The following is a 26,011-nucleotide window of genomic DNA, read 5'->3' as shown; positions in this document are numbered from 1 at the left end:
TTAATTTCAGGCATGCTTGCCTACTTTTACACTTACTCCTCCAGGAGAAGCCAAGAGAAGAAATGCTGCTGACAGATGGTGGGGAAGGGGCCCGGTGCTATGTGTTTAGACCCCACCTCCTCACCATGAATGAAGCAAATCCAAGATCACCCAAGAGGTAGTGGGGCCAATATGATGTAATTTTCATAGAAACATGTAATTGGCCCCACCCCCTCCCTGTTTACCCACGATTTGTGGCATTTTTCTCCCAATTGTGCCGACTTCACTAGTAAGTGGGCAGGATGCTGGAGGGCCGTCTACTTTTTCGGGTTCCGGGGGACTGCCCTCAAATTTCGGAATCTCCCGCAACTTCCACGAGGAAAGTCACGTATGATTTCAGGACTTTGGTGTAATAAAACTTAACACTTAAATGCCAATATGATTTACAGGTATTGACTTTTCTTGCTTTCACTGCTAAGCAGAATCCCTGTCACTCCATAACACCAAGCTCTCCAATAATATTATTTAACGGTAATGCACAATACATTCATTTTCAAATCAATTAGAAATGTCTCATAAACATTTTCCAAATCAGATAACTTGATAACACCCACAAAAGTTGAGGAACGTTCCTTGATGCAGTAGCTATGTCAAAACAAACATTGTAGTGATATTAATATATCCAATGTTTCTGTCATTACTTAGCTAGATCACTAATGATGTGAGACTTTGTATCCCACAGAGACTCATTCAACTGAAAAGCAGAGAATCTAACAGCTAGAAAAAGTTGGATATAAATAAAACAGCCCACACAATGTTCACGAGAGGAGCATTAAAACCATGTCAAATCCATTTGTTTTCACTAAACATGACCACAAACACTTGGCTGGTAAACATTCGGGTCTGCCCTGTAGTCAAGGACTATTCAAATAATCTAATACATTTTACAATTTACCAAAAGAACTGCTAAAAAATATCAATATTTCACGTTTCAAAACAATAACTAGGCCCTGATGTTGATTTATATATATAGCACATGATACACTTGAGAGAGGCCTTCATAGCACTGAATCAAATGTCTATAAAGATCTGTCAAGGTCTATATTCCAAGAAGGCCTCAGGGGCTTTGCACTAATATTATAGAGCATTTTCAGCAGCGAATATGTTAAAGCGTTTCAAAAATCGTTATTAGTAAGAAATAGATATAGACAGGTGTTATACTCTAGAGAGATGTTTTCTACTATAATGCATGTTTTGCTTTGATATGTGCTGTAGCAGAGCCAAAAGGTTTACTAGAAACCATTGCAGCTGAAATAGCTCCTTAGCTAGCTTGAATTCCTGAGGTACATTGTACATTCTGTCTATCGTGTGCTTAGCTGAACATAGCAACGTCTTTCAATCCATCATCCTACAATCAATACTCACCCATCGCAGCCGTAAATATCAAATGGGTAGATGTGAAAATAAAAAATAAATAAATAAAAAATTCTTCTTCAGATACGATGTGTCCCTCAGAGCTACCAAGCTGCGAGTAAGGAATAGATTTTTATCTCTTGCTCTCTCTCTCGCATTGCTCCCTCACGATTTTTGCCCCCCTCCCTCTCCCATTCAGTGACCCAGCTCCTCAAATGCATTTAATACTCCCTAATTACTTAATCCATCACAACAGCTTACATGACTAGCTTAGAATTGTCATGAGCAGAAATGTAAACTTAAAAATAACAGTATCAGGGGCACAGGATGCTTTACAAGCTCAAGCTTCAATTTTCACTAAGAATTCTATTTGATCTCAATGAGCAAGATATTATTTAGCTAGACACCCTTACAATGGGAATTCTTGCTCTGTTCTCAGTGCTGCTCTATAAATAGATTTCTTCCAAAGGGGGGAATTTGCTACTGTTGAAAAATTATATCCAAGGGAAAAAAATACTGAAATTATGTTTTCTTTTGTGTTTTAAAACATAAAATTGCCTTTGAGAGTTAACTGCTATGAAATGAATATCCAGGATTTTTTTAACCACTTCACTTCTGGGAGTCTCAGCAGACATTTTTTGATTCAGGACCAGGTCATATGGACATTTTACAATGGTATCATATTGTGCATGTGAAACACTGACGTCTGAAGCAATTATATGTCAGGGTACAATTAATGTGAGCATGGAATTCTATTTTTGTTCTATACTGAGTTGGGCAGTATTGAGGCAAACCTGCCATTTATTTAGTTTAAATAGAGTTTTTCCAGGGGCACCAATCAAATCGGGGCCCCAATGTCTTAAAATTTTGAGAATACTATTACAGGTTGAGTCTACCATATCCAAAATGATTCAGAATTCTTGGATATCGGAATATTCTGTATTTTGGAATATTTGCATACCATAATGATATCTTGGGAATGGGACCCCAATCTAAGCACAGAATGCATTTGTTTTATATACAGTTTATACAATATTTTAAAAAATTTTGTGGCTCAAACAAATTTTGTGTATATACTTCAAATTCATTTATGTTTCATATACACATTATACACAAAGCCTGAAGGTAATTTTATACAATATGTTTAATAATTTTGTGCCTTAAATTAAGTTATAGTACATTGAACTATCAAAAAGCAAAGGTTTCACTATCTCAGTCATACTAAAACAATTCTGTATTTCGGAATATTTAGATATGGGAGACTCAACCTTTAGTAATAATGTTTTCTCATATTTAGATCTATGCCACTGGCCATATAATGGTAATCAGGGGAGCAAGGGCCTAAAAGTTTAAGGATGGACAGGTGGAGGGGGTGCATCTTAAATACATTAAAACAGTTTGCTAGGCTTCTCATTAAATAATTGACATAAATTATCCTAGTCTTTTAACTGTGTTTAGATTCATGCCAAAAGGGATGTTGATCATCTAATTCTGTCTGGCAGGCCGAGACAACAGCCCTATGCCATTCAACTTAATACTAGGGGTGTGCACCGGCCTCTTTTCGTGTTTTGGATCTGGATCTTTCTTCGTGTTTTGGATCTGGATTGGTTTTGCCAAAACCACCCTTCCGTGTTTTGGGTTCTGGGTTTTGGATCTGTATTTTTTTGAAAAAAAAAGCATAAAAACAGCTAAAATCACAGAATTTGTGGAGTTTTCTGCTCCTATGCTATTATTAACCTCAATAACCTTAATTTCCACTCATTTCCAGTCTATTCTGAACACCTCACACCTGACAATAGTGTTTTATGTCCAAAAGGTTGCACTGAGTTAGCTGGATGACTATGCTAAGCGACACGAGTGGGCGGCACAAACACGTGGCCCAACTAGGACTGACACTGCAGTGGCAGACAGGATGGCAGTTTGAAAAACTAAGCCCCGAACAGTACATAATGCAAAGAAAAAAAAGAGGTGCAAGATGGAATTGTCCTTGGGCCTTCCCACCCAACCTTATGTTGTATAAACAGGACATGCACACTTTAACAAACCAATCATTTCGGCGCCAGGGTCTGCCACATGACTGTGGCTGAAATGATTGCTTCGTTTGGGCCCCCACAAAACAAGCTGGCAATTAATCTGTCCCTGCACAAACTGGCTCTACGGAGGCAAGATGTCGTCCTCATCCTCCTCATCCACCGATTCCTCACCTTCTTCAGTGTTGTGAACATCCTCATCCTCACAGAGTATTAATTTGTCCCCGCTGGAATCCACCACCACAGGTCCCTCTGTACGTTCTGGAGGCTGGTCTCCCTGGAAGAGTTGATAATTCATTTTTATGAACATCATCTTCTCCACATTTTGTGGAAGCAACCTCCTACGCCTTTCGCTGACAAAGTTCCCGGCTGCACTAAACACTCTTTCGGAGAGCACACTGGAGGGGGGGGCAACTCAGGTAAAATAGAGCCAGTTTGTACAGGGGCCTCCAAATTGCCTCTTTTTCCTGCCAGTACAGGTACGGACTGTCTGACTTGCCTACTTGGATGCTGTCACCGATGTAATCCTCCACCATTCTGTCAATGGTGACAGTATCATATTCAGTGACAGTAGACATGTCAGAAATTGTTGCCAGGTCCTTCAGTCCGGACCAGATGTCCAAACTTGGTCCTGCCTGCCCTGCATCACCGCCAGCGGGTTGCTTAGGATACCTAAGTTTTTTTCTGGCAGCCCCAGTTGCGGGAGAAAATGAAGAAGGAGCTGTTGACGTGTCACGTTCCGCTTCAGCTGACAGTGTTTTCACCAGCAGGTCTTTGCACCTCTGCAGGCATTTGTGTCAGCCGGAAAGAGTGATGTCACATAGGCTTTAAACCTAGGATCAAGAATGGTGGCCAAAATTTAGTGGACTTATTTCAACAGATTCACCACCCTGGAATCCTGGCAATGCGAATGAAGGGCTTAATCCACAACTCCCACATGCCGAGCGGAATCGCTCCATATTAGCTCCTCCTTCACTTTCTCCAGCTGCTTCTGCAAAAGCCTGATGAGGGGAATGACCTGACTCAAGCTGGCAGTGTCTGAACTGACTTCACGTGTGGCAAGTTCGAAGGGCTGGAGAACCTTGCACAACACGGAAAACATTCTCCACTGTGCTTGAGTCAGGTGCATACCCCCTCCTTTGCCTATGTCATAGGTGGATGTATAGGCTTGAATGGCCTTTTGCTGCTCCTCCATCCTCTGAAGCATATAGAGGGTTGAGTTCCACCGCGTCACAACCTCTTGCTTCAGGTGATGGCGGGGCAGGTTCAAGAGTGTTTGCTGGCACACCAGTCTTCGGCACGCAGTGGCTGAATGACGAAAGTGGGCAGAAATTTTTCGGGCCACCCAAAGCATCTCGAGCACGCCCCTGTCACTTTTCAGAAAATTCTGCACCACCAAACTTATTGTGTGAGCAAAACATGGGACATGCTGGAATTTGCCCAGATGTAATGCCCGCACAATATTGGTGGCATTGTCAGATATCACAAATCCCCAGGAGAGTCTCAGTGGGGTAAGCCACTGGGCTATGATTTCCCTCAGTTTCTCTAAGAGATTGTTGGCAGTGTGCCTCTTACTGAAACCGGTGATACACAGCGTAGCCTGCCTTGGAATGAGCTGCCGTTTCTGAGATGCTGCTACTGGTGACACTGCTGTTGTTGCTGCATAAGGTGATACATCTACCCAGTGGGCTGTCACAGTCATATAGTCCTTAGTCTGCCCTGTTCCACTTGTCCACATGTCCGTGGTTAAGTGGACATTGGGTACAACCGCATTTTTCAGGACACTGTGGACACTTTTTCTGACGTTTCTGTACAGTCTCAGTATCGCCTGCTTAGTGAAGTGGAATCTAGAAGGGATTTGGAAACGGGGACACACTACCTCCATCAATTGTCTAAATCCCACTGCACTAATGGCGGATACCGGATGCACGTCTAACAACAACATAGCAGTCAAGGCCTCAGTTATACATTTTGCTTCAGGATGGCTGCTGTCGTACTTCATCCTCCTTGCTAAGGGCTGTTGGAGGTTCAATTGTTTAGTAAAAGTAGTGATGTTCCTACTTCCTCTCTGGGATGATGAACGACTCACAGCAGCAGCAGTAGCAGTAGGCGTAGCAATGCAGGATCCTCCAGAGGAATCCCGGATAGAAGAGTCAGTCATGCCAGTGACATGGCCTGCAGGACTACTTCCGATCCTGACTAAGGAGGAAATTGATGAGGAGGGAGTTGACGGTGTGGTTTGCAGGTGCTTGGATACAACAGGACGAAGGGATTTAGGTGTCCCTGGACTGCTTACGGTCTTAGCAAAAGTTTCTGAACTTGACACTAACTTTATATGAATGCGCTGCAGGTGACGTACAAGGGAGGATGTTCCTAGGTGGTTAACGTCCCTACCCCTACTTATTTCACCTTTACATATGGTACATATGGCAATACAGTTGTCCGGATTTGGATAGAAATATTGCCAGACCAAAGAGGTGGAATGTTTGGTCTTCTGCCCAGGCATGACCGTGATGGGCTTTTTCATCCCACGGACAACAACTGTCTCCCCCGGAGCCTGATTTAAACAAACCACATCACCATCAGAATCCTCCTCGTCAACTTCCTCCTCAGCGCCAGCTACACCAGTATCCTCATCCTGTTGTACTTCAACAGTAACATCTTCAATTTGCATATCAGCAAGTGGACTGTGGGTGCTCCTTTCAGCAGAGGGCATGCAAATGGTGGAAAGAGCCACCTCTTCCCGTCCAGTGCTGGGAAGGTCAGGCATCGCAACCGCCACCACACTTGGACTCTCCTTGGGGATTTGTGATATCTTCTTAGAACGCACAGTTATTCGCTGTGCTTTTGCCAGCTTAACTCGTTTGATTGTCTTTAGCGGGATGAGGGCTTCCATCGTCATGTGAAGCTGAACCACTAGTGATGAACATAGGGAAAGACCTTAGCCGTTCCTTGCCACTCCGTGTCGTAAATGGAATATTGGCAACTTTATGTTTCTCCTCAGATGATTTAAATTACATTTTTAAGGTAATTTTACTGAACTTTGGCTTTTTGGACTTAACATACCCTCTACTATGACATTGGGCTTCGGCCTTGGCAGACTACGTTGATGGCATGTTATCGTCTATGTCATGACTAGCGGCAGCAGCTTCAGCACTAGGATGAAGTGTTTCTTGATCTTTCCCTATTTTATTTTTATCGGAGAAAGTTTGGTCCTCCATTTATGTTATATTGATATATACGTGCGGCTAAGGGTCACACAAACACAGAAAATCATTTTTTATTTTTGTTGGAGACTAGTGCACTTTGTGGGTTACACGACCCTTTAAGAAATGAGCCAGCCAGGTCTTTACTTATGGGACACAGGCGCACACTTGGCGCTGCTCTTTTGTTGATGCACGTGCAGCTACAGTGCACACAATTCACAAAGACAGAAAAAAAAGAATTTTTTATTTTTTGTGAAGCGCACTTTGAAGGTTACAGCACCCTTTAACAGACAAATGCACGCTTGGCGCTGCTGCTTTGAGGATGCACGTACAGTGCACACAATTCACAAACACAGAAGAAAATGTTTTTTTTGTTGGAGTGCACTTTGGGGGTTACATCACCCTTTAACAGACAGACGCATGCTTGGCACTGCTGCTTTGAGGATGCACGTACAGTGCACACAATTCACAAACACAGAGAAAATGTTTTATTTTTGTTGGAGTGCACTTTGGGGGTTACACCACCCTTTAACAGACTTATGGAACACAGGCGCATGCTTGGCGCTGCTCCTTTGTTGATGCATGTACAGTGCACACAATTCACAAACACAGAAGAAAATGTTTTTTTTTTGTTGGAGTGCACTTTGGGGGTAACACCACCCTTTAACAGATGAGGCAGCCGGCCTTTTACTTATGACACAGGCGCATGCTTGGCGCTACTTTGTTGATGCAAGTACGGCCACAGTGCACACAATTCACCAACACAGAGAGTGCACATTGGGGGAGCACCCTTGATGCACAGATCACCCCCTGCACAACACCACAGCACCCCTCTAGTACTACAGCCTTAATGGGACACTGCACAACACAGTCCAGCCAGCCCCTATGACAGCAGCACAACACAGCCCAGCCAGCCCCTATGAACAACAGCAGCACAACACAGCCCAGCCAGCCCTAGCTCCCACACTCCCTCTTCACTGTCCACAGCCGAAGTGAGAAATGGCGCCGACGCAAGAACCTTTTATAGAATCCAAAACCCGCGAGATCCGGAAGGAGGGATGATGACATTTTGCCTCAATATCAGATCCGAGTCAGGCGGGAAAAGTCGAGCCTGACTCGGATACGACTCAGATTGGGTGGCTCGGATTTCAGAAATCCGAACCCACTCATCCCTACTTAATACCAATGAAAAGTCTACGCATTTACGTTCAACATACAGTATTCCTTCAGGAGAAAGGTGTCTATTTTCCCAGATACCCCTCCAGGGTTATATTGATGCTTTTGTTTTTGCCACTTAGGCCTCTAGAAATGTCCTTTAATTTGTGTCATGTTATCAGGGTAGTAAGACTCCCTGATGTCGTTGTTGTATAGATTACAATGGCTACAATTTTATTTTACTGACTTGAAGCAATTTTGAAAACTTGGGACCAGAGTTGAAAAGGGGTGAGGCTCAGTAGCAAGCCGAGCCTCAGAGAACTGGACGTGGCACTGGTATAATGCCAGCAATCTCCCAACAGCAAGGGGAGACAGTGACAGGCGTTTATACAGTACAATTGTTTAAAAAAAAATATTCTGGTATATAGTGGACACACTGGAGTATAATCAAAATGCACGTTATTAAACTAGGATTCAGGATACTAAAGGGCAGGATGAAGTCACAGATGGGTTAAGCACAGTTCAAGCAATTAGTATCAGAACAGGAGACCTAAGCACACAGAGTTACAGCCATGAATACAAGTGAACTACACAGCTGACAGCCAATAAATACATAGCAAAGTTTTCTAAGAATGGACATCCTTTTATACCCAGAGGGGCAGAAAACCAAGAGCACATATAGCGGCAGGAGCTGCTGCACATATGCAGCTAGTATCTGTGGGTGCCAAGACTCACTGGGCATAGGAAAATCTCTATCTTAACTTCTTGGCAACAGTAGCAAAATGTTACACTCTAAACTGGCAGGCAAGGTGGTGAAAGTAACTTGTGTGCATTGCATATGAGCAGCTATTAAATGTCCAGAATAGACCCGCTGACAATTTGCTTGAGCCAGATGAAAGATTCAGATGCTTTCCTTACATGTATTTTGTAATATATATTATAAAGTGAGTAGAGATGGGAAAAAACTTGTTTAACCTCTGTTTATCTAGGGGATGGTGGTAGGAGGATTTCTTTATCAATTACTTTGCAGTAGCCTTGGGTAAACCATGAGATAAAACTTTACTAATAATAATTCTATATTTTTAAACTGTATAGTGTACTTCTCAATGCACTTTACTGTACATCATTATTGCAGAGGATGAGGCAGCCATCATGCATGATCAGTTGCTTTACAGTATGTAACTATGCACATCAACAAACAAATTTCCCTACCAATGCAGGTTCATGATGCTGTTGGAGGAGGCTCTATAATGAAAGTGTAGATGGCGGTATAGGTCACCGGATACTGAGGTTGACAGACAAGCTGGCAGTGATGCTGAGAAGTGAAGAAAGTAGCGGGAGAAATCTCCAACTGAATTCAGCAAGCTGGTACACAGGAAGATAGCTAAACGTAGCTAGGGAGCACAGAGAACTAGACACACAGACTAGCTGTGTAAGACGTTTCTCTGGCAATCTCCGATTTCCCAGAAAGCCTTTAAATAGCCAAGGCTGAAGCTTGATTGGCTGTCAGAGTCCACTGAGAATTATGCTGACTGGATTGGTTCACTCCGGACATGTGACCAAATCCAAGTTGGCAGCGCACAGCACCCGACAGCGTCCACTCAGACTCACAGCTACCACATCTCCACCTGGCCAGAGACCCAGCACTGCCTCTCAGGGACCCAACCGCACACCCCACAAACCGCCAGCAGCCCATACCCCCACCAGACAGACCCTACCAGAGCGCCCGTGTTAGGATCTGAGGTCCTGATTCAGAGCCGGATGCTCTGAAAGAGCGCTCGCTCTGAATCAGGGCCATCCCTCCTTCTTTTTGGAGCGGCCTCCTGGCCGCTCGCAAAGTTGGAGCAGTGTAGGTTCAGGGTTAACTGTACACACAGGTCCTTTGGCAGGGAAAGGGTAAGTAGAAGGTGCAGGATGGTTCCAGCAGGAGACTGGGAGCAGGCAGAGCAGTGCAGGCTACTTGGAAGCTGGGATACAGCAGGAGCACAGGCAATCACTCAAACAGGCAGGTTTACAGGAGCACAGGAACTCTCTCACAGCATATGCTATGAAACACATTGCACTGGCAACTATGGGAAGCTCTGAACTCCCTTAAGTACCCAGTGCAGAATCATGATAGGACAGAGAGAATGTGACACGCCAGGACTGGAGTAACTAAGTCACATGACCAGAGGCAAGATGGCAGCACCCATACCAGAGCGGAATGGAAACACCACTAGGCCTACCCCTGCCAGAATAACAAAGTGCCTGTAGAACACCTCGCACAGCCAACGCCCGCCACCTGACACCATCCTCTCTGCCAGAAGGACCACGCCACAGCACCCTTACAGGTAATACCTGTTGTCTCTTATGCTGAGAAACTCTGGTCGTGACAGCCCGGACAGGTAACTCCTGGACATCCCGCAATGCTCCAGAGCGGCCCGTGACCCTTTGCATAGACTTATTTCAGTGATGCCATCCATGGACAAGTGTGCCCGAGGTTTATCCAGAATTATAAGTGACAACAAAGGACCAAGAAGGCATTGTCGAGGTGCTGTATTTTGACAAATGGGACAACCTAGGACAGGAATGGTCAACCTGTGGCCCTCCAGCTGATGTAAAACTACAAGTCCCAGCATGCACTGCTTCAGTTTTGCTATTAGGGAATGCTAAAACTGTGGCAGGGCATGCTGGGATGTGTAGTTTCACAACAGCTGGAGAGCCACAGGTTGGCCAGGCCTGACCTAGGAGGTATTCAATAACATCCTGATAGAGGGAGGAGACCCCAATAACTGTGAAGATTAATTGGTGATTCTTCTTAATACCTGTATATCCATCAAACTGAGAGGTATGTAATAATTTGGGATAAAGATCTGATTAAATAAGTGTTTTTCCAGCAGGGGGGGGGGGGGGTTTACTTCATTGGGGAAGACTGGATCCCAACACATTGTATCTTAGAAAAGGTAATTGATAATGTTCAAAGAGCCACAAAGAGCCAAAATGATGAGCTCTAATGTATGTTAGCACTTTCCTAATATGCTGCTTGTGCATATCACTGCCCAAGGAAATTATCAGATTTCCACAACTGCAACTCAATTGAGAACTTTGTGAAGATGTGGCTAATGAAGGTATCATAATGCCCATTCCTAGTGTTGATGGCCGTCTTTGACTCATCCCCCTTTCTGATGCAATAAAATGATCCCTAACATCCAACCATGTGATGAGGGCTAGAGAGTGCTTGTTCTTATAGTGTGCAGCATACAGCAGGGGCATTATCATCCATTTTGATGAAAAAGAGGCTTGTTCATGCAGGAGATGAAATCTTCAGTATTAAACTCTTGTGTAAGGGCCTGATTCAGAGATGGACACTAATGCGATCGCAGCTGCGAAAATATGCTAATAGTTCCAAAGATCACCCAAGCATAAGGATGGCCACTGTTGCCTTCATATATGCGTACGACATCACTTACCTGAATAAAAATCTATTTTTTTCAGTGTAGTATGTATATTTGTACTTTGTGATTCTATTCTACTATGGAAACATATTACATAAATCTATCCTGATCCTACAGGAATAGCAGTGCACCTATTGCTGGAGGTTTAGTATACAAAGTGGCTAGAAGTGTCCAAAGCTGTTATAAATCTAATAACTGTAAGTTCATAAACATACTAGAATTTGCTACATTTATTACACTACAGTAATCTATTTAAGGCAATCTTTTATATGTATTAAGCAGATATAGTGAATGTAGATAAAGTACCAACCAATCAGTTCCTGTCACTTTACAGGCTGAGTTTGAAAAATGACAGTTAGGAGCTGATTAGTTGGTATTTAGTTGGTATTTTATCTCCATCCACTTTCTCTCTCTTTAAAGGTGGGTACACATTAGACGATCAGCAAACGATGTGATGTCATTTCATCTTTAACTACTGCATATAATGTTAACATATTGCCAGATCGATTTGCGGAAAATCGTTGACGATTGAGCAGCATGTAGGGGTGACCTGAAGATGCAACCAACAGATGACGTCTGGAGCACGCGTAGGGCCCGATTCAGACCCGCCAGCTAAGAAGCATTCGCACACAGCCAGGTGAGTTTTGCATTCTGCGCATGCGTACGCATCTCAGTGCGTGTGCGCGAACCAGGGCAAGCGATCGTGTAGTGTACTCTCGCCGCACATAGACTGCCCTGTAAAATGAGCGAAAGGAGAGCCGTTTGTGGGTGGTAGCAGGGGCAGGCCACAAGAAGAGTGGAGGCGCGAACGCAGGTCGTGCCTGAGCGTCTTAACGCCATTTCAGAGGCATGCATAATTAACAGGCAGCATCATAGTACATGTCACCTGGTTGTATTAAACACTGAAGTGCTCGCAGTGCTTGTGGTAGGGTATGGTCAACCACAAGTGCTGCGTTCACTTCCGATGGTACTCAATGTACCGATGGTTGCATACACTTCCTGGAGATGTGGTGCGCAAGTGGGCGTCTTTAGACTGGCTGGTGGGTGTCTGCTTACACAAAGCGATCGCACGCCAAGACATAGTGGGCGTGCTAATGCCTTGCTGTGCGTTCGCCTGCCTTTCTGAATTTGCATACGCATCGAGCGAGCGGGCCTGAATTAGGTCCATAGTGCGTACACACTTGATAATTTGAATGATTTGTCGTTCTGACCCATCGGAATCGTCCAAATTGTTCAAAATATAGTCTAATGTGTACCCAGCTTTAGGCTTAGTACCTGATGATTACAAACAGCAAATTAAACTTATTACAATTATTCTTATTATTTATAGTATCACAATGTATTCCTGGTTTACTGTGTTCCATCTTAGAAATGGGTTATCTGATAGCAGATTAATTCTATGGTCCTTTGGCAATGAGTGCGGTCACCCAAGGTTATATTATTGTATACCTTCCACCAGTGGGCTTGCTTGGGAAAACCCCTATACCGAGAGAATAGGTCTTATTTCTGTAAAACTAATTACCCTCTGTTTCCAATTTTTTCTCTTACAGGAATAAAATAGCAGAGATCAGATTAACAATGGACATAGAAACATAAGTTTTGTAATAAAGGTAAGTTAGTTTGTCCTTAAAGGCATACATTTATATACTAGGTCAGAACATTTCCTAAATGGCAAAGTTTTTGGGGTGCTCAAAGTCTACCATGGTGAGTACATCAGGGGCTGGCTGGCAACTTTTAGCCTGGGGGGCAAATGCATGCAGGTGACCCTGGCAGAGGAGTAGCATGTAGCCAGGGTGCCCGAAAGAACGTGCGTGCTACGGCACCCCCCCCTCAGGAGAGGACATCCTTATGCAGGCCTCGAGTAGTGCCCCCAGTAGTGATCCCCCCTATGCAGTGCCCCTTGTGCCCCCAGTAGTATGCCCCTTATATAGTGCCCCCAGTAGTGGTAACCCTTATGCAGTGCCCCTTAAATAGTGGCCCCAGTTGTAGTCTTCCCCCTATGCAGTACCCCCACTATTGCCCTTTATATAGAGCACCCAGCAGTGGTCCCTCGATGCAGTGCCCCCAGTGGTAGTCCCCCTCCCCCCTATGTAGTGCCCCTAGTAGTAGTCCCCTCCCCCTATGCAATGCCCCTAGTAGTAGTCCCCTTGAAGTGCCCCTAGTAGTAGTCCCCCCAGTAGTAGTACCCCCCTTGTAGTGCCACCAGTAGTAGTCCCCCCCTTGTAGTGCCCCCAGTAGTAGTAGCCCCCCCCTTGTAGTGCCCCCAGTTGTAGTAGTCCCCCCCTTGTAGTGCCCCCAGTAGTAGTAGTCCCTCCCTTTGTAGTGCTCCCAGTAGTGGTCTCCTCCTTATAGTGCCAGACCCCCCGCAGTAGACACACATAATATAAAATAAAAAAAAACACTTACCTGACACCCGCTCCTGCTCCTGGGCCCGCCGCCGAGATCAGCTCCTCCGTCCGCTGCTTTGCATTATGGGAGTGACGCGTCATGGGAGTGACGCGTCACTCCCATTACCCACTGCGGGAGCCGGAAGATGTCCGGCTCTGGCAGTGGGAGCAGCAGCCGATGAAAGTCTGTCTGACTCTCATCAGCTGCTAAAGCAAACACACAGCTGCCGGCTCCGTCCAGTCAGCGCTACACATGCGGTGCAGTCTGTGTCACAGTGACACAGACTGCCCGTGGCCCGCATGATGCTGCGGCCCGGGGTGCACATGGCACCCTGCCCCCTAGCCCAGCCCGCCACTGGAGTACATATTGACAATGGTCCAAGGAGAAAAAATGCCAAGAACAACTAACAGAGTGTTGGGCAACTGAGGCTCATTAAATACTACTTTGGCACAAATTGCAGGAAATTTTAATGATGGTTACAGCAATTATTTATCACGACACACAGTGCATTGACAAAAGATGTATATAGCCCTAGACAGAGTGCACATGCTATTTCCTGTCTAGCATCAAAAAACCCGACAGTGGACACATGAGCTTTGGAACTGGACTTTGGATCAATGGAAGTAGGTCATCTGTTCCGATGAATCCCAAATTTTATTGCATTATGAGGACAGTCAGGTACATGTTTACCTAGGGACAAGATGGCACAAGGATGCATTGCAGGAAGAAAACACGCCAGTCGAGGAAGTGTCAAACCCTGGGCCTAGTCAATCATTTGATGTACACTCTATAGTACCTAGACATTGTTGTAGACCAGGTACATCCATCCATGTCAACGGTATTCCCTGATGGAACTAGCCTCTTTCAACAGGATAATGCACGCTGCTACACTGCACAGATTGTTCGGTAATGGTTTGATGACCATGAGAATGAGTTCAAGGTGTTGGCCTGGCCTCCACATTCACCATATCTCAATCAAATTGAGCATCTGTTGTATGTTTTAGAACATCAAATTTAATCTGGAGTGGTTCCACTTACAAGAATCAAATGATCTGCTGGTATTTTCCTGGTACCAGTTACCACAGGACACATTCAGAGGTCTTGTAGAGTGCTTGCCTCAGTGGTTCAGAGCTGTTTTGCAGCACACAGAGGTGCAACAGCATATTAGACAGGTGGTCATAATGTGTTGGCTCATCAGTGTACATGCCAGCCACAAGATGCTGATATGTTATGCTAAGACATAAACTGTGGAGGGACCAGACTCTACTAAACACTACTGTTGTAAGCATTCCTCCAGTCAAGGTGGAATTACATCAAGTACATAAATTCAAGGTGATATAATTGAAATTTGACACTAGAAATTGTATGTTTGTTTTTTTGTGGCACACAGTATTTAATTTGCTTAGTTCCAAAAACAAGCATTTAGAACCCCCCTCTAGAAATATTGTATTTGCTCTTTGGTGAAGTCATGTATCATTGATAGTGAAATGTATTTCTGGTACTGGTGATGTTGAAACTGGTACTGGTGATGTTGAAACTGCATAAAGTATTTTTATACTGCTGAATAATCAGTGAATTTGTTATAATAAGTGGGGAACAAGAGATCCTCTGTGAGTGTGACAGAAGCAAGTGTCATTATAAAAGCAAAGTGTACGGTCATAATAATTATACAGGGAGGGGTTGGGTAATTTGGTCATCATAACAAAGGTTTTATGTATTCTGTTACATGTAGGCCTGGCGACCAGGGGGTACAAAGGGTACTCCTGTCCCAGGCCTCAAGGTTTAGTGGAGCCCCCAGGTTCAAACAGGGCTATAGTGCTGCCAGCGTAACCTACTAGTCCCAGCGTGGAATGCCCCGGGATCTGACATCAATGACTGGGATCTGCTGCATCTCCCATCCTTAGTGTGTTCCGATCTGCTCTGGACACTGGCAGGGTGTAGAGCCAACAGCTGGCACCTGCGGGGGCTGAGAAAGAACCTGCTGTCAGCTGTGTCCTGCCATTCAATGTCGTGGCTACAGACATCTTGCACCGGGCCCCAAGACTTCTGTTGCCGGCTCTGGTTACATGTGGAAGACTGGTAAATTGAATTCTAAAATGTGTATAAACCTATGTATAGAAACTATTCTCCATGATGACAAAATCTGAAGATATAGTGATTTGTACTTTTGATTGCTTTTTAAGTACTGTCTAGCTCGTATTTCAAGGGATAATTTCCTAGCAATCTATTAAATGCAACAGATGATTTTTTTACACTGCCAGATAGAAATGGGCCTGCAGTTCACCATCTGGTATGTGGGTCTGTAACTTAATCTGACGGTCTCCATTAATCCTTCTCAGCATCATCTCTCTAGTGTCATTCTTCAATGTTAGGATCAGTACGTTAGATAAGAAAGTTGTGTGACATACATTATTAAAATGTTTCTACTTGGGAAAGACCAGGAGTGGCTTTAAGACCAGTGACCGCATTAGCTGTTGTAGCCTATAGGTTACAGTTTTATTGGTGATCCTTTCCCAGTAGCTAATATTATGTGCATACACCATAATTTAGGGCCTGATTCAGAGATGTACGCAAACCCAATGGTTTCCGTAAAGCTCCGATTCTGGCTGATCAGTGCAAGGGCAAGATCTGTACTGCGCATGTGCTGATCAGTGACTGTGAGATAACTCGTAGTGCACCCTAAGCCTCGGCATGGCTGACATGCTGGGGATGTTTGAGGGCAAGGCTGGGATGGCGACTGTGTCCATTTTACAAAACGGGGGCATGTCGAGTCCAGGGTCTGCGTCTTCCCACACAAATTTCCTGGATCCAGCAGAGGACTTCCAGCGGCCATTCTGAGTAAGCTTAGGTGTACACAGGGCAGGGGGCACTGTTTGGGCCTGTCAGTTTTCCTGTTTATTATCATTCTCACTTGTAGCTTCTTCTTCTTTTATCCCCAGCATCTCTTGGCCTCCTCTATCTCTTCCATGGCCCTTCCCCATGAGGCCATGGCCCTTTTTCAGGTGCACTATCTTATGTCTCTATTTTAAAAATGGGGGGGCCAAAAGTCTAGTTACGGCTCTGAGAGCAGGTTTTATGAATACACTAGCCGCATGGTCAGTGAGAAAGCTCAGATGGTGACTGAAAGCCACTCTCACTTCTCTTAAGTAATACAGTATAAGGTAAGCTGGACTGCAAAAGTACATTTAATGTGTATGATTTTTACATAAAAGATCATCCATCTCTCACCCTAACCCTCTGTCTCATGTACCTCCGTGTCACCCCTGTTTGTCTTTCCCTCCCCTTTAGAATGTAAGCTCTCACAAGCATGGGCATCTTCCCCATGTGCTTTTCTTTCCCTTACTATTACTTACGGCACCTAAACTCTGCCACCTTACTACTTATTTGAGTGTTATGATCGCTGTTGCAGCAATGTTTACATATTATGTACTCAGGGCCGGCACCAGGTGGAGCAGTACCCTGTGCCAGTTTCAGCTGGCGCCTTTTTTCTCCCAAGGACTAATTTTCAATGACGATGCCCCCTCTATAGCGTTAATTGGGTGTGTGCTCGTTTGGCGAACCCAGCACTCTGTCAGTAGCTTGGGTGCCACCAGCCTTCTCCCTGCACTGAATGGATGCTGAGCCGGATGGCAAACCAGAGCTGCGGCGGTTTGTGTCACCAACCTTCCGACCACCCACGGGACACTTTGACCTGCAGGTGGAACAGAGGGACAGTGCCCGCTGAAATAGGGACGGTCGGGAGGACTGCATCTTTTATGGGGTGGCGCCCCTGTTCAATCGAACTGGTCGAATGCCCCATGAGCCGGCCCTGCATGTACTTGTCCTGCATTGTCTTGTATAGTAAGTCACTGTTCTCTTGTTCTGCTCAACTTTTTATGTACTTTGTTAGTCACTGTGGACCCTTGCGGCGCCATAATAATAATAGTCATAATAATAATAAGTGACCAATAGCCACTCAGTTTATTTTCTACATTATTAGTATTTTTTTTTCTGTAGTGCTCCATTTAAATATCGTTTGTAGAAAAAAAACGTACGTACATAAAGGCAGAATGTCTCCTAAAATCCATGAATCTTGTTCAAATAAAACACCCGTCATACTTTCCTATAAAACTGTAAATATTGCGTAGCATATGTACAACTATTTTGTTTGATACTTCTTTTGACTTAGAAGTAATATAAAAATCTATTTGCATGGTTATGAATAGCACATTATAAACCATTGCATCTAATATAATCATTATATTCGTGTTTGGATGTATGTTGCCCATCATGTTTTAAAAGTATCTGAAACTGAAACTGTGTTACAGATTCCTGTATTCATATATATGAAGTTTAATGTAATTGCTTTTATGTTCTATTTAAAAATACTACTGGATGCCATTAGCCCAGTGGTTCCCAAACTGTGTGCCGTGGCACCCTGGTGCTAGTGTATAAACTCCATGACAAGCTGGACACTAGTCAGATGATACTGGATTATCCTCACTAGACAAATACGGGAATACTGAGTCCGGGTCACCTGGGTTAACCCAGCAAGACGAGACGGGAATCCAAAGTCAAAGGTAGAGAGGTGTATCCAGCTAGGCTGTGAGGACTTTGACTTGTGATGAGTGTGGGTCTTTTAAGTACACAAAGGTGCGTCAAACTCTGGGTGAAGTACACTGAGATGTGTCACAAAGATATGGACGGAATACGCTGGTGTGCATCTTTAGGTGCTCTGGGTTAGTACCCAGAGTGGCGTCTTTGGATGCTCCGGGTTTGTACCCAAAGTAGCATCTTTAGACAAAGGAGTAGAACACGAAGATACTTAGAAAGTCCAAGACTTGAAGGTATCAGGAGCCAAATACTAGGACTTGAGAACATGTTGTACAGGCACTGAATGAGCATTCAAGAAGGGTTTTTATATGCAGTGCCTGTTGCTGATTGATAGCTGACTAGAGAACCAGGAAATACAGGTGGACCCTGACTACAACAAAATGGTTGCACCCATGAACTGAAGACTCCACCGGCAATCCTGGAGGATGACTTCACACTGCACGAAGGACGCCAGTCAGCGTGGAGGGCAAGACCTGCACCCTGCGGCTGGAGTGTTGCCCTGAAGATAACCGGTGGCTGCCCAGGCCCACGAACCGGAGACCGGAGGTAAGTAATACTGCTGGCTCTGCGTCGGGACCTGGTAACAGAGTTCCTGACACAAAACCAGTGCTAATTACTGCCAATCAAAAAATATATGGACAAAAGAAGTGTAGCCCTGTCAACCACCACATAACTGAACCAAAGGGTGACAGGTAAATACAATTTACTTCATTTAATTTAATGAGAAACTTTAGGCCCAGGAGTGCAATGGCAAAAATGCTGATACTCCTAGTGGCAGTGGTTCAAACAAGTTTGGGAACCACTGTATTAGCCAATGTCTTTAAATAATATATAGCAAAGTATGTGATTCTTGATGCTGTTCTCAAATGATTCAAAATATTTAAACACTCATTTATACGACTATTATCCCACAATTATTATTATACAAAATACCAATTGTTGTTTAATCCACATAAAAAACAAACAAACAAAAAAAACCAGCTTTGGCTAACTCTGCCCCTAAGGATCGGATTCAACTATCCGCGAAAAGCTAAGATTTCGCCTCATTCACATGTTTTGAAGCGAGGTTTTCCCTTGCTTTCATAATTTGCGTCCAAAATACCTGTCCCAGCACTTTATGCTTATTTTCCATCACTTTTTAAATTTTTGTCTCCAAAAATACCATGTTTTTTTGGGGGGGTTAATTTTTTTGCCTATAAGTTCAATGGGGGGGGGTAGGGTACAAAGGGTTCTGTACAAAGGGGGTGATTCAGACCCACTCGCGAGCAAAGTTCGCTCACTAGCGGGTCGATGTTGTGAGAATGCGCATGCACACGATGAGACCTGGCGAGACCTGGCGAGCGACGAGAAATACGTCGCTTGGGGTCTCACACCAAAGGGGGCGTGCTGTCGATGGTGACTGACAGCACGCCCCCTTTGGTGTGCGTGCCGGGGGCGTGGCGGCCAGACGGAGGCGTTCCCATGGGAACGCCTACTGTCTGAAGCCAGCCCAATTGACATCAGTAATGAGGTCAGTGGGAGTGATTTTGGCTCTAATAGAGCCAAAATCACTCCTGGGCTTGCGGAAGTGAGACCCTACCGCAGGGTCTCGTCGCAAGCCCGATGGTCACGATGGTCAAAGACCATCATGACCATCATCATGGACGCTCGCATAAGCTGTGGGTGGTAACCCACAGCTATGCGAGCGTCCATGAGGACCCTCCAAAAACAGGTAGGAGGGCCCTGACTCAGAGCGAGCGCTCTGGTCAGAGCGTTCAGCTCTGAATCAGGCACAATTGCACTTCTTTTCTCCTGCCTTTGGGTGGCAAAAACGTCCTGGAATTGAGTAGGGCGATACTTCGGAAACAGGCGAAAACTGCGCATGGGTGAAAACATTTCGCAGATCGCAGCTTTTTGCCACTAATTGAATACGGGCCTAAGTCTCAAGCATTCAGGATAATATATCCCATACCTACTTACATGCCTTTACCCAACTAATTGAAAAAAAATATCTGCATCTGGCATGTGAATGTGTTTTCACCTTGCAAACTACCATTAAGTCACAACAAAGATTTCATCCATGATCCTTATACTTGATTCCCTCCAACAACACAGCCATACTTTCATTAGTTTCTTACATGTCCACTGCATAGGCCAGAGGTATTGAAAGGAGATTGTTCCCATTATGTCAGTAGTTCCCAAACTGTGTGCCGTGGCACCCTGGGGTGCCTCGGGACACTTGCAGGGGTGCCTAAGGTTGGTGGTCCAGGACCAAATCAAATTATTTATAGTCAGTGTAATGTAAATATGTGGACAAACAGAAGTATAAACCTGTCCACCACCACCACCACCACCACATAACTGCCCCTAAGGATGACCGGTAAGCACAATTTACTTCACTTTACTGCATTTCTGAATTTATCAATAACAAACTTTTGGATTAGGGCTGCCATGAAAACAATGCTGATACTTTAGGGCACCATGGTTCAATAAAATTTGGGAACAACTGCATTATGTAGTAACACTGCTTCAGACTACTCTTCGAGAAATCATAAACAATCGCTGCTCACTAGTTTTGTGTTGAACACCAAACTCAATCATTAAGCTGTGATCATCAGTACACACTCATACTGAATTTTTGCATTTCAAATAAATGTGGCAAAAGTAAAGTTTATTGTTATAAAACTTGAAATGGTCATACCTTGAGGCAGAAGGATCCACTATTGCAGCTTAGAACCCAAAAGTTTGGCTTGTTTTTTGACAGTTTTAAATTACAAACCAAATAATTTAATTCTTCCTGTTCTATGATGTAAGGTGATTTGTTTTGAGTTTTGGGGTGATCCTCTGCTGTAATTTCTGTATCTTCTGACTCTCTTTGCTTTGATGTCCCCATTCAATGGTACACACACAAGGTACCAGAACAAGCAGTCTTTCTCTATGAGGCACAAGTTTTAGCACAGAAGACACTTCGGGATATTTGATAGTGTTCATAGTTCTACTCTAATGCCCAGCAATACTAGTTATACAAGAATAACAGTCAGTACAGTGGTCCTTATTCTCATGCTATACCATTGAGACAGCAAATTGCATCACATGACAATCTCCTTTCAATCATTCTATCAGATTAGTTGTGCAGATAATGCAAGTAATATGGGGTACCCAGATTATATCCTGGTCACCAAGGGCACAGTTAAAGTACCTTTTATAAGCCTTCTTTATCAAAATGTTAATAGGCTTTCTTTGACTTTTTTGGTGTTAACTTACCGCATACATACCAAAAGTTATCAGGATGTTACGCGCACCCACAAATTTTAGCGGCTGTCATTACTTTGTATGTACTTACAAAGAGCGCAAAAAAATTTACTCCCGAAAATACGAAATAACGGACACAAAAAAATAATACCACTAATTTAAAATGGAGAAATGAAAACAAATATAAAATTGCCACTTGCACTGGTCACTGGCAGTGGTATGAAGGCCACATATCTCCTTATGGTGACAAGCCATCAGCCAGAATGCTGGGGCACAAAGAAAGAGGCTTCATCATTTAGCAGCCCACTGTGAGAACACCACCAGTTACTGATGTCATGGTACAGTCCAGGATGCTTCCTGCTTACTTCCCCCTCTGCACACTGGTTGGGAGCTGGGACAGGAGCCAGCAAGCAACATGCCATCCAGCGCTAAGAGGAGGGTTCTTTCCCAGAGCCAGCACATGGAGGAAGATGAGAAAGGGATTCTGATGACATAGCGGACGAGGAGTCTGGGCAGGATGCACTATAACAGTAGTTATAAACAGACCAATAGACTGATATAGAAATGTACATAAATCTGATGGTTTATCTACATATCTAATGTTTGTGGGTCTGTGCATGTGCAAAATGAGTCCTGCATGTTAGCTAGCAGTGCCCCCAAGCCGCAGCATAATTGATATGCTGTAGCTGTTTGGGGGTGGGAATAGGGTGGTGCTGTGTTACGTGCATTCTCGCAAACAGCCAGGAGCCAGCCAGGCTCAGTAAGCTTTGGCTTACGCAGTCTGGCCAAATCAGCAACCATCACGACCTACGGACTGCAGATGCATGCATGAGGTGTCTATTTTCTTTAGACAGTATTGTACAGCCACTTCCTTGTGGCTCTGCAATACTGTCCAGATCTGAATCAGGACCCAAGTGTGGCGAGACCAAGACGAGTAGTATAAATAACATCAATGCAACTATTCTATGTATTGTGCTCAAATTAATAATTATAATATGTCTTGGGGAGGGGTTATGTTAACGGGAGCCTTTATAATAAGGCACCAGCTGTTCCCTGTCCCAATGCAACTATAATATCACTGGGGAAGGAATAATATGGAGAAGGAGCTACTGTTCACCCATAAGTGACAGTTACTTGCGTCTCCAACCATCCTTCATCTCATGCCATTATATATCAATTCAGACAGTTGCTATGGCTATCGGTGGTATTAGCAACATCTTTACTGGAAGGAGATTGGAACCAACAAAATTCACTTCCACTGTAACTGTACAGATGCACTTACCCACCAAGAAAACCAGTGAAAATAAAACAAGGGTAGCGAGGGAAGATCAGAATGAGGGAAGTGGCTGATCTTACATAGCATAGCTACTATAAAAGTAACAAAAACACAACACCATGCAAGAGTGAGAATTAATATTTAGGCCCAACCATTCTACAGCTTTGGGGTTTAACCCTCTTAAATCTTATACTGTAGGCAGCCTTTGGTCAGCATTAAGAGCAGATTTTTAGGATGTTGAGCAATTCTAGTCCACATCAGTGAATGCTGAATATTTGATCAGCAACATGTGAATTCTTGCATAAAACAGAAAAGATGAACTGAAAACATTCTATGGAGATTTCTGCTTCCTTACAATTGAAAGTCAATGTTCAAACAATGCTCCTTCTACATAACCCTACATTCCCATATCTGCTTGAGCATTTCAAGCAAGCTACAGTAGGTGTAAAAATATCTTAACCCATTTGCTGTTGAGTATTTTTTTACCCCTTTTCTGAGCCTTTTTTTTTAGTACTTTTTGAGCTGGTCACATTTCAACATCAATATCAGTAATATTCTTTATGCAATTCCATAATTTACTTTGTTTTATTCATCAGATTTTTAGCAAAAAACTTTAGTCTACTTATTCTTTCACATCAAATATACTATACTCAAAATGACCAAACAAGTGTTTTTTTTAAATTGATATTGCAAGTAAACGAAAGGTAAATGTGTAATTTTTTTCATAAAGACCACAAAACTGCAAAACACAGTTTTTCCTACTACAATTTGTACTTGAAAATCATAATCACCTCTTTACTCTGTAATATTGCCTCTGTATTGTCTCCAACTTTAACAACTCCACCATCTCTCTCTCTGACTACCTCCTCTCCTTCAGCAACACCCTCCCCCTACTCCAACCAACATCCTTAGGACTTGAATCTTGATGCCCTTGACCTAACCAGTTTCTTCTCCTTTTTAATCCATGACTATACTGTCTCTCCCTATGAGAATTCCCTCATTACAGCCTTTGATTGAGATGCCCTGCTGTTATTTTCAATTTACAAACATCTTCTCCCCAACCCTGACATTCTACTCTGACCCATTTCCTTCAATAGTGCTCTTGCTCTGCTGAGTACCTCTAGAGGAAATTGCATTCTCACGTTCTATAGCTCCACTACACTCGCTAAACATTCCTACTTTTAAAGCCCTCATCTCTTCCCACCCTTGCTGCTTCTCTATTCACTACCCCTCTCCTCATCCCTCAGTGACCTTGACCTTGCCATGAACTTTACCTCCAAAATAGAGTTCTGCCATGACATCTCATCCCTTCGGGTTCCACCTTCCTTTACTCCAACACCCCACCAGGATTGCCAACATTGTCATCCTTCTACAGAGCTAAAGTTCATGTCCCCTTCTCCTATATTCACTTGCCCTTGACCCCATCCACTCTTACCTTCTATGCTCTCTTCCACCTGATGCATGCTCCCACAATGCTAACGTGGTCAACGTATCTCTCTGATGAGTCACCTTCCCCCTCATAATTGAAGGACATCCTTTTCTTAAGAAGCTCTCTTGACTCCTCTTCCCTCTGTAACTACCGTTCAAACTCTCCTGCTTATACATCCCAACTCCTTGAGTGGGTGGTATACAACTGACTTAAATCCTTTCTCTCCACATACTCCCCTCTAGAGCCAATCCAGTCTGGCTTTTGGTCTGTTCATAGCATCAAAAATTTCCTCAACATGGTCACCAATTACCCATTCATGGTTAAATCCAAAGGACAATTCTTTGTTCTTATTTTCCATGACAGCAGCATTTGAAGCCTTTACTACCTCCTCCTCTCCCAAAACATCCACTCCATTGTATTCATGAATCATCTCTCTCTCGGTTCACATTTAAATTTTTTCCTTGTCCATATAAACACCAACCTTCACCTCTTCTCCACTTTCCCTTCCCATCAGGGTCCTCCAAAGTCCTGTCTTTGGGCCACTTCTCTTCTTTCTTTACACCTCATCTCTCAGTGGGATTATCAATTCCTTTAGCGTCGGGAACCATCTCTATGCCAATCACACCCAATTATATGTCTCTTCCCCCTCTCTCACTCAATCCTCTCCCATGTCACCTCCTATCTGCCAGCCATCTCTTTCAGGATACCAAAATCCCCCCTCCCAGCCAAGTCCCCTTGTCATGCCTGAGGGTTAGTTTGGGTTGGAACAGGCATGGGAAGCTGAAGAGGAGATTTGAGAGGTGTGAATGAACAGGTGGTTTAAACCAGGACTTCCTCATGTACAGATGTGAGGAGGTAGAGATTCGGCAGTGTATGATGGGCCCAAAGGCGAGACAGGAATAGAAATTCTTTATTAAACAGCAGGTTAGAATGTAACTGGATATATAATACTGAATTAATGAACATAATCAGATTGGGACTGATGTTGATGAATTGGTTAACTTGATCAGTTGGGACCGATGTTGATGAATTTAAGAACTTAATTGATGAAAGCATCAGATGAGACTGATGGTTGGAGGTATCAGCTGAAATCAATGGTGGCTGTAAGAATAAGTAAACCCAGACTGGTGTTCAAGATGGTATAAGAGACTTGTTTACCAGATAAAGGAATGGACTGAAAAAGTATAGATACAGAGGGGGTCATTCAGACCCAGTCGTTACCGCCGATGCGCTCGGACCGGGTCGATGGCCCCCCACAGAGCATGCGCACGACGGCGCCTACGTGAGACCCGCTACGACCGACAGCGCCGGTCGTAGCGGGTCTTGATCCAAAGGGGGCGAGCTGTTGATGTTTATTGACAGCTCACCCCATTTGGAGGTGGGCCGGGGGGGTGGCAGCCCAAATGGGAACGCCCACCATTTTGGGGCGGCCCCACTTTGTGATGTCAGTGGAGAGCTTCCGGCTCAGACAGAGCCGAAAGCTCTCCGGGGCTTATGACAAGGGAGACCCTACCCTAGGGTCTCGTCATAAGCCCCGATGGTCACGATGGTCTTGACCATCGCGACCATCACCTTAGGCAGTCGTGAGGCTATGGGTGTTAACACACAGCCTTACCACCACAAAGGAGGACGTCTTGAAAATTCAAGAGGTCCTCCCCTCATTCAGACCGACCGCACGCTCTGTGCGACTGGCTCTGAATGAGGTCCAGAGTACCTGGGAGCTCAGCACAGAGCTGTAACTTCAGAAAGAAGTGATGTTGTACTGGCAACAGAGGCCAGTCAGGAAAAGGAATTTATAAGGGAAGATTCCCAGGGATTGGATGCTGCAATCAGCTGGTCTGGGAGCAGCGCTCTGAGTGGAGGAAGAGCGTCAGGTA

General features: G+C 44.2%; 1 protein-coding gene across 1 annotated transcript in view; it reads right to left on the bottom strand.

Annotated features, from left to right (window-relative positions):
* Nucleotides 1–1,423, bottom strand: part of LOC148443245 (rap1 GTPase-GDP dissociation stimulator 1-A-like) — a 154,657-nt gene extending 153,234 nt beyond the window's left edge. Inside the window, exon 1 of the mRNA XM_088463084.1 lies at nt 1,405–1,423. Within this exon, the coding sequence (XP_088319210.1) occupies nt 1,405–1,408 (4 nt within the window). The 5' untranslated portion in view covers nt 1,409–1,423. The remainder of the gene's footprint in view (nt 1–1,404) is intronic.
* Nucleotides 1,424–26,011: the final 24,588 nt, after the last annotated feature.

Source organism: Taudactylus pleione, unplaced genomic scaffold, assembly GCF_031769625.1.
Source record: "Taudactylus pleione unplaced genomic scaffold, aTauple2 ptg001314l, whole genome shotgun sequence".
NCBI lineage: Eukaryota > Metazoa > Chordata > Amphibia > Anura > Myobatrachidae > Taudactylus > Taudactylus pleione.
The sequence above is the reverse complement of the archived record's forward strand: the minus strand, read 5'-3'. Positions and strand labels throughout refer to the sequence as shown.